Consider the following 14,639-nt stretch of genomic DNA (forward strand, 5'->3'; position numbering starts at 1 on the left):
GCTTAACTGATTGAGCCACCCACGTGCCCCAAGAAAGGGCTTTTATTTTTTTTTTTAAGATTTTATTTATTTATTTGACAGGCAGAGATCACAAGTAGGCGGAGAGGCAGGCAGAGAGAGAGGAGGAAGCAGGCTCCCTGCCAAGCAGAGAGCACCATGTGGGGCCCGATCCCAGGACCCTGGGATCATGACCTGAGCCGAAGGCAGAGGCTTTAACCCACTGAGCCACCCAGGTGCCCAAGAAAGGGCTTTTAAAAGCAAAATCTTGAGTTGTTTTTGTTTTTTTGTGTTTTAAAGATTTATTTATTTTCTTGAAAGAGTGCACTTGTGCATGGGAGTGCCGGGGGACTGGCAGAGGGAGAAGGAGAATCTCAAGCAGACTGTGCGCACAGTCAGGGCCTGACACTGATGCTGTGTCAGGCCCTCAGGCTAGATCCTGTGACTCTGAGATCAGGACCTGAGCTAAAACCAGGAGTCAGACACTTAACTGACTTTGCTACCTGGGTGCCTCCTGAGTGGTTTTTCTTACTGAAAGCAAATGAAACATATTTATTCATTTGCCACTATGTGAGTTAGGTTTTTCTTGAGCTTAATGACAACAGATTGGGTGATGAAGCTCATAGACTGTTTTCTGACCAGCAGTGGGACCAGGGCAAATGAATGTATTGGTCGGAATGCTTATATTCTAGAGGGATTACCTTATATCCTGCAGTGGAGTGAATTTTCAGGACTAGTCGAAATTTAGTATTTAGAAAGGAAATAGTGTAAAAGCAATTGATCTATGTTTTTCTAGTGTTGTGGGCTGAAACCAGCAATTTTCCTATTCTCTTTCTTTCTGAACATCAGGACTGAATGTGATCAAATTAAGACAGTACAAATCTTCCACTGAAATTTTCTAGGCAGGGAGTTTAACTGCCAAGTTCTATTTTTTGTTCTGTTTCTTTAAACCAGATGAATTTGTGATCCCTTTGGACCCCCGATGGAATATGCAGGCCTTGGACATCATTAGAAACTCCGTGGACTTTGACCCACAAACAGACCAGCCTGAGCAGCTCTTTGCCCTTTTAGAGTCTGTTGCAAACAAGTAGGTGAAGCCTGCTGTTTTGGGCATGTTGGCCTTCTTATACAATCTAGCTTTATCATTATACCTTTTCTAAACTGTCTCCTTACATGTGTTTAATCTTACATGTGTTTAATTTCCTGAACCTAAGAAGTGGTGGGATGTTAGATGGGATTCCCTTCATCACCACCTCGCCTTCATGCTCCATGCTCAGTGAAGTAACTCTGAATGCAAAATGCCTGTAAATTCTGCAAGTTCTTAATAATTTAATAGGATGCTTTTAAGAGATAAATTAGCTTAATGTTAATATTGTGTTTTATTTTGCAGTTAATCCTTTATCATATGACCTAGAGTCATATTTCTATTGTTTTCTATTCATGAGTCTCAGCAGTTCCTCCCATTTTTACCTGCTCATTCTCTCACAGCCTTATGTCCACGTCATTTCCCTTAAATGTTGAGGAGACATGTGGAGCCTGCATCCTTATGTGCATACCCAATATATAAATTCACCTAATTGTTATATAAGCTGGTCTTTCCTCACATTTAATGTAATAGCCAGCAGTATTTTTTTTAATTGGCAAACAGTGTAATGGAATACATTTTTACAAATAATTTTTTTTTAATTTTTTATTTTTTTATAAACATATATTTTTATCCCCAGGGGTACAGGTCTGTGAATCACCAGGTTTACACACTTCACAGCACTCACCAAAGCATATACCCTCCCCAATGTCCATAATTTTACAAATAATTTTATAATTGAGGTATAATGTACATTATAGAAAAGTACACTTAATAATGAGTATATTTGGTTTTGGGGAATTTTCAGAAGGTGAACTCATGCATATGGTATGAACCAGCACTTCAAAGGCCCTCTTGTCTCCCCTCCTAGTAACTCCCCCTGCTGCCTCCCCAGGTAACTTATAACACTGGAGGTTAATTTTATGAGGGCCACTTTCAAGAGTTCACACTGTATTTAGTGGGATCACAGCAAAGCCTGGCAGTCTACCTAGATGCAGCTTTTCCCAGCCTTCTGTCTCCCCGCCCCCCCGTCCAACACACAGTCGTCATCACTTTTACCTCCCATCTCTTTAGTCCAGAATTTGGAAGGGAGGCAAAGGAATGGCAGGTTCAAGGAGATTGATCTTCCAAGGATTCTCAAAATTTCAGCAGGTAGAGGATGTGATTGCAAAATAGAATACACCAGTAACCAGTAATATTTGTTATGTTATTGATTTCATTTCAGGACAATCCTGTATCTTGACCGGGAAAAACGTATTTTTACTGAAGCAAATCTGGTTTCTGTTGGTGGCAAAAAGTTAAGAAATAGTGTTTTGAGAATGTCCTTTGAGTTCCATAAAGGTGAGAAGTTTACCTTTTATATTCTTGAGTTATGTATCTGATCATAGAATGTTGCTTAAGAGACCTTTAGCAGCTGCTGCCATTTTACTGATTTCTTTTGATTTGCTGGCCTGATTGTTCAATAGTAATGAGTAACTGCTTTGTACATGTCCTCAATTTTATTTACTTTTTATAGTAACCTTATGTAGTGTAGATCTTATTTTGTGATAAGAGGAGAGGGATGTGCAGAGATCCTAATGGTCACATCTCTAGCAAGTAACAGAGCTAAAATTTGAAATCTAGATCTGTTGACTCAAAAAGTTCATGCTTCTAAGTATTTGGTAATAGGTTCTTTCTTCATCCTTCCTTTATTTTTTTAAATTGAAAAGATATCTGCACTTGCTGGAAAAAATTTGGACTGTATGGAAGCATAAAAAGTGAAGTCTGTCTTTGAAGCAGTTCTTGTTAACAGTACCTTCATTTGTATTCTCTCCTCTGTGCTGTTTATTCATTCAAACATTTATACACTTTGTTTTTGTTTTGTATTTAAACACGTATTTGTTTAAAATATCCATTATTGCTCAGTAATTTTAATTTTTCACTAAGATGTTAAGAACTTCTATAGATATGCATACCCGATCTTTTAAATTTAATATGGTAATAGTAGGCTACGAGTTTGCTTTCAGTTTTGACCTTTCAAAACTGACCTTCATACTGGAGTTGCAATTAAGTTCCATATTGCAGTTGACTTTGAAAATGTCCAGAGATTAATTTAAATCTGATCGAATGTTCTTATTTATGTCAACTCTAAGATCCAGAGAGCTATCACAGTCTGCCCCCTGAAATTGTGGTCAATCTTGCTGCTTTTTTTGAACTTTGCGATGCACTAATCCTGCTCTGGGTCCAGTCATCTCAGGAGATCGTATCCAATGCCAATGTCATTGAGGTGAGGAAATGTACCTCATGTTTTTATTTTGTTTCAAGACAAATGTTTAAGATTTTTAGTGGTGAGAAGAACTATAATGTTGTTATTATATATCCAATATTACTTGAGAAATTTAATTGTTTTTAACAGATATATATATTTATATATATATATAAAATATATATAAAATCTTAGAGCTTTGTGGGTATATAATTAACATAATAAATAGCATATATTTGAAGTGTAGAATTTTATGTTTGGCATGTATAGACCTGTGAAGCCATTACCACAATAGTGAACATATCCAGTACATACCCTCAAGCCTTTCCTCATGTTCTTTTGTAGTTCCTTTCTCTCCCTTGCCCCCACCCTAAACCAGGTATATTAATATGCTTTTGGTCAGTTGCATTTTTCTAGCATTTTAACCCACTGAGCCATCTAGGCGCCCCTAGCATTTTATATAATGGAATTATGCAGTATACTTTTTTGTCTGGCTTTTTTTTAACTCAAAACAGTTATTTTGAGATGTATCCAAATTGTTTAGTGTATCAAGAGTTCATCTCTTTTTATTGCCAGGTAATATTCCATCAAATGTATATGGTACAATCTCTCTACCTCTTGGAGAACACTGGAATTTTAATTTGTATTTTAATCCACTTAAGCCTTCTTAGACATCATTATTGTGTATGGATTTTCTTGAGTTTTAAATCCAGATTATTCTAGTAATTTCAATAAACTAGAACAGTAGGTCTTAACTTTTAAGACCATAAATGAGTCTTGAGTCCAAAAAGTTTGCCAAAGACTCTAAAGAACTTTTGTTTATATCGTCACATCTGTCCGTATTTACTATATTAGGAAATAAATCTGAGAAATACAAAATATATTTATTAGTTTGCTTAAAAAACACAGCAAATCCATTTTTTTGTACAGCAAATCCATTTAATGTTAATAGGAATAGAATTTTTAATGAGAGCTGTTTTTCAAAACAAATTAATGGAAAGTACAACTGTTTTTACATTTCTTCAAGTCTCTTTAATATCTGGATTAACAGAAGAAAATGGACTCTGTTTTTGCATTCATTCTCTTACGTTGTGTTGTTTCAGCCTCTATTCATATAATTATACTCCTCCCTTTTCCAACCTCATATCTTCATTGCCATTTCATATAATTGTGAATAATTGTCTTTGGTCCTGAACCACAGCTTGATAAGTGATAGTTTTCTAAAGTTTACTTGTAATGTGGAATCTGAAAAAAATACACCAAATTTGTCATGCATCAAAATCCATTCGTCTGGCTTGCACTTTGGATGGACTCTTACTCTTGTAGAAATTGAGCTCGTGCTTTGGTAATTTGGAAAATATTGTTCACAGAGTTACCAGATCTTCCAAATGTTGACAAATCATTCTTCAGTGTCAGCAGAGTCATGCTTATGTACAACTATCACAAACCTCATCAGAATTTTGAAATATTGGGAATTTGTCAGGGTCTTGGTTTTTCAAAGTTCTGGGTTTTGCTTTGAAAGCTTGACTTTTATCTCTGGCAACAAATACTCTCAGTTGCTTTTCTTGAGCTGACAGATTCCCTTCATTTTCAATATATAGTGTTTGCCAGATGCCCAGTCACAGTTTGTCCATCCCACCCATGGGATGGACTGTCAGTACAAATGTCAACATAGTGGAAAAAAAGGTAAATAATTTGATATTATGAAAGTAGCTTTTACCTCATGGAATCTAGGAGAGAAAACACTCAAGAAATCTTGAGACAACTTTGCTGTAAAAAATAGCTTTTAGGGGGCGCCAGCGCTCCTGCCTCTGTCTCAGGTCATGATTCCAGGATCCTGGGATGGAGCTCATCAGTCTCCCTGCTGGGGTGGGGTGAAGCTTGCTTTCCTTGTTCCACTACCCTGCTCGTGTTCCTGTTCCCGCCATCTCTCTCTTTCAAATAAATAAATAAAATCTTAAAAAGAAAAAAATTTAGAAGAGCAATATAGAGACACACCTGATTTGCATTACAAACCTACCTTAGTGAAAACAGTAGGTATTAACACGAGGATAGACATGTAGACCAGTGAAACCAAAAGGAATTCAGAAATAGATCTTAGAGTTAATTGATTTTTTTCTTCTAAAAGTGTAAAGATATTTTAATGGGGAAAAACAGTGTATTCAACAAATTGTGATGGAACAAGTATAATAAAGTTCATATAATAAAGTTAAAAATGAGCCTTTTTACCCCTGTCTTACATTATATAGAAAAATTACCTCAAAAATGGGTCATAAATCTAAATATAAAAGCTAAAACTATGTACTGTCTAAAAGAAAACATGGGAGAAAATCTTCGTAACCTGAGGATAGGCAAAGATTTCAGAGGATTCTTCATAAAAGAAAAAATCTGATAAGATTTGTCAAAATCAAAAACTTGGTTTTTTTTAAAGATTGTATTTATTTATTCATGAGAGATGGGGGGGTGGCAGAGGGAGAAGCAGGCATCCCGCAGAGGAGGGAGCCCGATGTGGACTCACTCTGGATCATGACCCTAGCTGAAGGCAGATGCTGAACCCACTGGGCCACCCAGGTGGCCCAAAAACTTCTGTTCTTAATTGACAATGTTAAGAAAATGAAAACACTGGAAGAAACTGTTAAAAAACGGGGTGTATACATGAAATTATAATTGTATTATATAGAAACTATATGTAAATTATATAAACTAGAGCAGCCCAAATTTTTAAATGGGCAAGATACTTTGAATAGATGCTTTTCAGAAGATATATGAATGCTTAGTAAGAACTTCAAAAGTTGCAACATCACTAGTTATCAAAGAAGTGTAATTGAAACCACAGTGAAGTACCACCCACGAAATGGCTAAAATTAAAATCACTAACAGTAGTAAGTATTGGTAAGGAAACAGAACAACTGAAATACGCATGTGCTGCTGGTTGGAATATAAAATAGTGCAGCTGCTTTGTAAGAGAAGTTGGCAGTGTCTAATAAAATTGCATGTATACATACCATATGACCCAATAATTCCATTTTCTCTAAGGAAATAGCTCTGAACTTCAAGTGGTTGGAGGAAAAAAGCTGTGCCTTCTCTGGCTGCTTTAATGTCCCTAAAAATATTTCATTCGAATGCTAGACCATTTCTGTGGGTATGTTAAGTATTGATTAACAGTTGAAATCTGTGTCTTGTGTCTTTTCCTGAGAAATGTTTTTGAGTAGTTTGGTTTACTTTGTTTTTAGATCTTGGATTCTCTGCGGTGGCGGGATCGGTTTTGGACTGTGGCTGACACAGTAAAAGTGGATGCCCCAGGCCTCGCCCTGCTTGCCCTTCACTGGCACTGGGTTTTAAAACATTTGGTCCTTCAGATTCCCCAACTCCTAATGAACCACGAGGACAAGTAAGACTCCTATTTGGAGTAATAATGTCAACATCTATAGTAGTGATGATGATAAAGAAAAAAGGGTTTGGAATTGAAGCTTCTTGCTTTACTTTGGTTGATTCCCGTAGTCTATTGGTGAATATAAAGCAAATATAAAATGTAAATCATGTCTCTACTGTGTCTCTACACTATCCAGCATTTCCCTCTTTCCTTACTTCCCTCTGCCCTTTTCTCCTTCTTTAAAGATACTACAAAGAGATTCAGACGGTCTCAGAACATATTCAGAATTGCTTGGGGAGCCCAACTGGTGGCTTCACTGGTATAAAGAAGTTGCAAAAGTTCCTGGGACGACCATTTCCTTTTAAGGTACAACTTAGAAACATGTCGTAAACACTAAGATTTGACCTTTTCTGAAGTTCTGGAGCCTGGGGACTGCCATTCAACTAGACTCATCCTTTCCAATAACACTTAACTTTCAGATGTTCACAGTACTATTAACTGATTAGTTAAGTGTTAACATTTTGCTTATTCTTGGAGAGTGTTGCATCTGAGTAGAGTTTTAACTTTATTACTATAAAACCTCCTGAGAGTAACAGGAGTAAACAAACCTTACGTTTTTCTAGAAGCGTTGTGGAAACGTTTCATATTTTTTTTTAGATGTAACAGGCTGGTAAAAAGAACCTCATTTCTCCTCTATAGTAGGTTCTCCTGGGTTTTATTGTTTCAGAACAAGCTGGTGGTGGAGTGTTTGTCTCAATTGAAAGTCCTTCACAAAGCACTTGCCATCAGAGAGCGGATGTCTGCCCTTGGGGAAAGTGGATGGTGGGAAGACATTAATCGTCTCCAAGTGGTTGCTTCTGAATGGACTTTAAAGAAAAGTCTCTTGCAGGCCTGGGGATTAGTCCTCAAAGCTAATATTCTGGAAGATGCCAACCCAGGTAATATACTCTAGAGTTTAGCCTGCTGACAGAGGCTCCAGAACTATTTGCCGCTCTACAGCCAATAAGTTTTTAAGTTTTTCCCTTAGATTTTCTTTTTTTCTGTTTCTTTTTTCCTTTTCTCTTTCCCTTTTCTGGGTATGCTATAACTACCATTAAGTGAGTGTGTCAGGCAGAGAGATGGGCTTTATAGGTACTGTTTAATTCTGTCATCAGAATCGTGCAGGTATTAGTGACGTCATCTCACAGGTACAAAACTCACAGTCACATAACTAGTTCTTGGGAATCTGAGCCTGTTCTATTGACCGCTCTGCTGTTAATATTGCATGTGTCTTCTTGTCCAGATGAGTTGAAGAATATTGTGAATGCCCATTGTTCAGAACTAAAAGCCAAAGGAATTTCACTTGGTTTTCTCGAAAAAAAGCACAATGAAGCTTCTTCCCTGTTCCAACCAGACTTTACCTCCTTAATCCAACTCACCAGGAATGTTCAGTTGTGGCCTCCAATGGAGTACCTAGCTATGCTTTGGCAGTACAAAGTGACAGCTGATTTTATGACACAGGCTTGTCTACGAAGGTGAGCCATTTTCCTTGGGGGAACTTTTTTTTTGTTAGGTTATTCGATGGATCCTACATGTGAAACATAGCACAGACTTGTCTTAAAGGGGACTGGCTACTAAAACCAAGGGAAGTCTGTTGCCACTGTTTCTTTGCCTGTTTTGACTCCACCTTTTCAAGTTACTAGGTGTCTTTCCAGTAAAATTGCTTGTTTTTATTTTAATAAATGCATTCTGTGTGTTCCATCTTCCCATACGTAACAGATTTCTAGCAGTTTATTGACAGTCCACAACCCAGCCTTTCTTCCTCTTTATTTGTGGAACAGGTCCAGCAAAAATCAGCAACCGCAGATAGAGGAGGAGATCCGTCATCACATCACATTTTGTCTTAAGCACACACCAATTGCTCCACAAGAGCTTCGAGATCTTTGGTTCCTATTGCACCATCAGAAGGTAAAAACTAAGATCAAAAAGGGAGATAAAGCTGCTTAATGCTATGGCCCAGTTAACCTTTCTGTGGCAGACTGGTTGCAGAATGTTCTGTTTATGTTCAAAACTCAGTTTTACTTGAATTAACTTTGAAAGGGGAGAATTTTGAGTGTTTTTTTGCATTAATTACCTGGGTATTCCTCAACTCTTATCACAGAATCATTCTGTTTGGTTTCCAGTTAAATAACACTAAATTATTTGCTTATTTTTATTGTTTGTGCAAAAATACATACATGTGAGTGTTTTAACTCTTTCCCCCAGAGTAACTGTCGAATGTCAATAATGGTAAACAACAGTTATTATAACTTCATTAGTGCAACATTAATTTTTTTATAATGCTTTTGTTTACTTACCTGTTTTGCTGATATTATAATTGTGTGATTCACTTATATTTCCTCATGAGCCTTATGAAAAACAGATCTCAGTTTTCTAAAATTATAAACAAGATAAGTGGCTTAACCAAGATGACCAGGGTGGTAGGGAATCAGGGACTTTAGAATTAATATATTTAAACCCATGTTAATTTTAGATGAGTCTTACAAGAGGGAGACCTCATAACTTGATTAATAGAATTTTTCTCAAATATTCTTTTATCTGTTTATCTTTAGGTGTCTACTGAAGAAATTATTTCCTTGTGGTCTGACTTGTTTAATTCCACATTTATGTCTTTTTGGAGTAGTACTGTGACTACAAATCCAGAGTACTGGCTAATGTGGAGCCCTCTGCCTGGTGTAGAGCAGAGGGAGATGCCCAAGTCCCTTTTGGACTCCACATTGAAGGTTTGTTGGCATAAAATCATAAAAGTGTCTGATAACAACTCTTGATCTAGTAATAAACATTTTTTAAAAGGATTTTATTTATTTATTTGACACAGAGAGAGATCACAAGTAGGCAGAGAGACAGGCAGAGAGAGGGGGGAAACAGGCTCCCCGCTGAGCAGAGAGCCCAATGCGGGGCTCGATCCCAGGACCCTGAGATCATGACCTGAGCCGAAGGCAGAGGCTTAACCCACTGAGCCACCCAGGTTCCCATCTAGCAATAAACATTTATTCCTAGGACAGAGCAGTAACTAAGTAAGCGATTGCAATACTTTATTTTCTGCAGGATGTTAGTAAGAATATCTTCAAAAAAGATACTCTGTCTTGGGACGCCTGGGTGGTTCAGTTGGTTGAGCAGCTGTCTTCGGCTTGGGTCATGATTCCAGCATCCTGGGATCGAGTCCCGCATCGGGCTCCTTGCTCAGCAGGGAGCCTGCTTCTCCCTCTGCCTCTGCCTGCCATCCTGTCTGCCTGTGCTCGCTCTCCCCCCCCCCCCCGATAAATAAATAAAATCTTTTTTTTTTTTTTTTAGATTTTATTTATTTATTTGATAGAGATAACAAGTAGGCAGAGAGGCAGGCAGAGAGAGAGGGGGGAAGCAGGCTCCCTGCTGAGCAGAGAGCCCGATGTGGGGCTTGATCCCAGGATCCTGAGATCATGACCTAAGCTGAAGGCAGAGGCTTAAACCACTGAGCTCCAGCCTGCTTCTCTCTCCCAGGCGATTTCTCCCCAAATAAATAATAAAAAAATAAAATCTTTAAAAAAAAAAAAAAAAGATACTCTGTCTTAAACCATTTGGGTTAAACATCTTCACTTGAGCTGTCTGGTTGGCTTAGTCGTTGAACATCTGACTCTTGGTTTTAGCTCAGGTCATGCTCTCAGAATGGTAAGATTGAGCCCCAGGTCAGGCTCCACACTCAGTGCAGGGCCTGCTTGGGGATTCTTTCCCCCTCTGCTCCACCCTCTCTGCTCATGCTCTCTCTCTCTAAAATAATAATAAAAAAGTCTTCACTTTCTTCTCTAATTATAAAATACATTTTTTCTAGTTATTAAATATTTTAACAGTATAGTAATGTATATGTACATATGTATATGTGTGTGTATATAGAGTTGACCCTTGAACAAGACAGGGTTTGAACTGCACAGGGTCACTTACACATGGATTTTTCTCAGTAAATATGTATTTTATGTTGTGATGGAAAAGTCAGGTCGAACCAAACGCCTAGAAGCAAAGGGAGGGTAAAGGAAAGATGCAAGGAAGGCTGGAACGACAGGGCTCTCCCCTGATTCTGGCACTCTTCCTTATTCCCACTACCTGGGCAAAGCTCTGTTCATTGAGCTATTGAACTGAGAAAGGTACGAAGGGATGGTGGGTGTTGGCGGGTGTCTCACTGAAGTGACAGGGCCTGTCACTGCTAGAGTTGACAAAGGACCACAGAATGATGACTCCCTGAGGTAAGGAGTCTAGGAAAACAACAGGGGACAGGATAAGGGCTTAGTAGGATTTTTGGTGGCAGAGGGTACAGTAGGGAGGGGTGTTGTCTGTGGTGCTGAAAGTCCAAGGCAGGGAGTTAATATCACAGGAATAGTGGCAGCTGGCTCTCTGCTTGCCAGAATTTCCTATAAGCAGAAACTGTGTTAGAACCATGCAGCAGGAGTCAGGTGGAGCAAGTAACCTGGAAAAGGTGAGTAAAGGTAATCTGCCTTCCCTGGTTCTTTGCCTTTCTCTGCATTCTATTTGGAAGGAAATTGTGAATTCTTGGGTAGAAGAACAAGTAGCAGATATTCCTCCTTGGTCCAACTTTGCTAACTTTGGGGATGAGAAGACCTCTGGTGTCTTGTTCTACTGTACTGTACATAGTTACATTTTGGGGTAGTTAGCCATTAAATACATGGATTTTTTTTATTGCACAGGAGGGTTGCCACCCCTAACCCCTGTGTTCAGGTATCAACTTTACATAGGTAGATACTTACTAGAATTCTCTAGAAATAACTACTCTTTGTTCTTTATCTCTTTTACATATATTTTATATTAAATGTATACGTAAACAAAAATAAGGTCGCTTTCTTTGTTCACATAATATGTCATGGAAGCATGTCATTCCAGCTTATTCTTTTTAAGGTATCCCATTGTTCTAATGTGTTGGAATTTATTTTTTTAACTTTTCTTATGATTTTATTTATTTATTTGACAGAAAGAGATCACAAGTAGGCAGAGAGGCAGGCAGAGAGAGAGGGGGAAGCAGGCTCCCCACTGAGCAGAGAGCCCAATGCGGGCCCGATCCCAGGACCCTGAGATCATGACCTGAGCCAAAGGCAGAGGATTTAACCCACTGAGCCACCCAGGCGCCCCTGTGTTGGAATTTATTTAATTACTTGCTTATTCATAAATGTGGAGATTTCTTGCTTTATTTCCCCCCTTTCTATAACAATCATACCTGCATCAACTGCTATTACATTAACCTTTGTCTGTTTATTCTAGTATTTCTGTGGACATATTATAAGAATTGGAATTTAATCCTTGGTCAGAATGTCTGCACAGTTAAAGAAATTCATGGCCATTCTCAGAATGTCTGAGCAGGTGGTTTTTGATTTTTACCTCCCCACCCCCGATTTTTAAATTCCAATTAGTTAATATACAGAGTAATGTTAGTTTCAGGTGTAGAATTTAGTGATTCATCACTTACACACAATACCTGGTGTTTATCACAAGTGCCCTCCTTAAATACCCGTTCTCTGTTTAAACCATTCCCCCCAACTTTCCCTCTAGTAACCGTAAGTTTATTTCCTATAGTTGACTCTGTTTCTTTTTTGCCTCTTTTCTCCCCCATGTTCATTTGTTTCTTAAATTCTACATAAAAGTGAAATTATATGGTATTTGTTGTTCTCTGACTTAATTCACTTAGCATATAATACTCTAGCTCCATCCATGCATTGCAAATAGCAAGATTTCATTCTTTTTTATGGCTGAGTAATATTCCTCTGTGTGTGTGTGTGTGTGTGTGTGTGTGTGTGTGTGACACAAACCTCACATCTATTTTATTCATTTATTAGCCAATGGACATTTGGGCTGTTTCCATAATTTGTCTGTTTGATAATGCTGCTATAAGCACCAGGGTATGTTTACTTTTATAAACATGCTAGGAGCTAGTAGGGGGGAGGTCACAAAGTCCTGGATGATTACAGGAAGATGTAGGACTAGAGCACAGTTTCACTTATTGTATCTGTGAGAACCTGTTTCTTCATATCCTTGACACACTAGATGCTATCGACATTTTTAATTATTGCCAATTACTCAATTTTTAAAATCTCATTTGAATTTGTACTCCTGATTATTTTGTTGAGATTAGACATCTTTACACATATGTATAAAGTTTCATTTTCTGAATTATTCAGTTGTGTTTATTGCTCATTTTGTAAAAAAAAAAAAACTTGAATTCATGATCATTTTCTTATTGAAGATCTCTTTATATATTATGGATATTAAACCTTTACCCATCATGCGGTCGGAAATATATTTCTAATGTTCTCTTGTCTCTCAAGTTTTATAATGTTCTCTTTTAAAATACTTGGGTGACTTTCTATTTTCTGGCTTTGGTGTCATGCTTTAAAAAAAAAAGTTTTCACTATCCCTAGAGCTAACCATTTGCCAGTATTTTCTTATATATGTTTGTTCTGTTTTATATTTAAATAATCAGTTACATCTGGAGATCTTGTTTTGTAAGATAGGTATACAAATATTTTATACTAACAGTACATCCAAAGGCAAAGTAACACCATCGTGTTTGACTAATCTATCCTTTCCCCTTTCATTTGAAATGCCACCTTTATCATACCTTAGTCCCACAGATGTTCATGGCTTTGTTTGGGACTCTTCTGTTCTTTTGCTCTATCAAATAGAATACCTTTAATTTTAAAAACAATTTTTTCTTAACCTCTATACCCAACATGGGGCTCCAACTCATGACTCTGAGATCAAGAGTCACATACTCTTCTGACTAAGCCCAGCCAGATGCCCCTCAAAATTGATTTCTTTATTATAACACACTTCTCAAAGCCTTTAGTGATAGATCTCATGGATCCCCAAGAGTTTCAGAGTATACAGTGTTTCCCATTTTATGTATTTAACCACCTAATCCTTTGCTGTGGGCAGCTGTTAGTGTGTCCCAGATGCACAGTCTAAGGAGCACAGGTTCGACAAACTGTGTCCCTGACTGTCTTTTTTTTTTTTTTTTTTTTTTTTAAGAGCTTTTATTTATTTGAGAAAGAGAGCATGAGCAAGAGAGCACAAGCAGGGGGAGAAACAGACTCCGCATGGATCAGGGAGCCCGATGTGGGGCTTGATCCCAGGGCCCTGGGATCAGGACCTGAGCTAAACTTAACCAGCTGTGCTACCAAGGCGCTCCTTTGTCCCTGACTCTTAACGTCTATCTTCTCACTCTTTTCCCGGCTTCCCAAGTCACCTTCCTGCAGTGAGCCCCAAGCTCTACTGCAGTAATGGTCTTCCTTTTGCCCAGCGGGGAGGGATTTTCTTGCTGTAGTGAAGCACCAATTGTTCCTCATTCTTTGAGAATGGAGTCTGTTTCTTTAAAGCCTGTTAACACCAGACCCCAGTCCGTACTCTGGTTGAGGTTTACCTGGTCTTAGCAACCTGGGCCTCCTTTTCTTTTTCTTTCTTACTTCTGAAGTGCTCAGTTCTGCTTGTTGAAATCCTTTTAGTTAATTTTTAAAAGATGCATGATCTCTCTTCATCCATCAGGGCCCCAGCTGTCTCAGTAGAGCTGTGTTCTCCAAGTGCTGCTTTGAAGTCTTGACCAGCAGCTGCAGAGCAAGTCCCTGGGATGTGAGCGGCTTCCCCATCCTGTCCTCCTCACATGTCACCCTGGGGGAGTGGGTTGAGAGAGCTGTGCAGCTCCAGGACATCAGCCTGGCGCTTTGGACGAACATGGCCGTGCCTTCGGTCGCAGAGTTCAGGTATTCTTACCATGGGTCCCCGCGTCTACCCGCTTCCAGGTCTCCCGCCACAAACTGTAATGGTCTGTCTTTCCTACAGAGCATATAGCAGAAAACTCAGAACTTTTTTCTGTAGAGGCTAGTTTTGGTTGCTGAAGGCAAGTATGTTTTCCAGGTGGATCAGTA

The 14,639-nt window shown here is 38.5% G+C and overlaps 1 protein-coding gene across 2 annotated transcripts in view; it reads left to right on the top strand.

Annotated features, from left to right (window-relative positions):
* Positions 1-14,639, top strand: part of MDN1 (midasin AAA ATPase 1) — a 167,726-nt gene that overhangs the window by 107,833 nt on the left and 45,254 nt on the right. For both annotated transcript variants that reach the window (XM_045075838.1, XM_045075839.1), the window contains exons 51-60: positions 952-1,084; positions 2,307-2,422; positions 3,214-3,347; positions 6,560-6,717; positions 6,945-7,065; positions 7,427-7,637; positions 7,982-8,213; positions 8,520-8,646; positions 9,291-9,461; positions 14,260-14,474. In XM_045075838.1, coding sequence (XP_044931773.1) covers positions 952-1,084; positions 2,307-2,422; positions 3,214-3,347; positions 6,560-6,717; positions 6,945-7,065; positions 7,427-7,637; positions 7,982-8,213; positions 8,520-8,646; positions 9,291-9,461; positions 14,260-14,474 — 1,618 coding nt within the window. The remainder of the gene's footprint in view (positions 1-951; positions 1,085-2,306; positions 2,423-3,213; positions 3,348-6,559; positions 6,718-6,944; positions 7,066-7,426; positions 7,638-7,981; positions 8,214-8,519; positions 8,647-9,290; positions 9,462-14,259; positions 14,475-14,639) is intronic.

The sequence above is a fragment of the Mustela putorius genome, unplaced genomic scaffold (assembly GCF_011764305.1).
Source record: "Mustela putorius furo isolate JIRA1106 unplaced genomic scaffold, ASM1176430v1.1 tig00000166_pilon_pilon_pilon, whole genome shotgun sequence".
In the NCBI taxonomy this organism is placed as follows: Eukaryota; Metazoa; Chordata; class Mammalia; order Carnivora; family Mustelidae; genus Mustela; species Mustela putorius.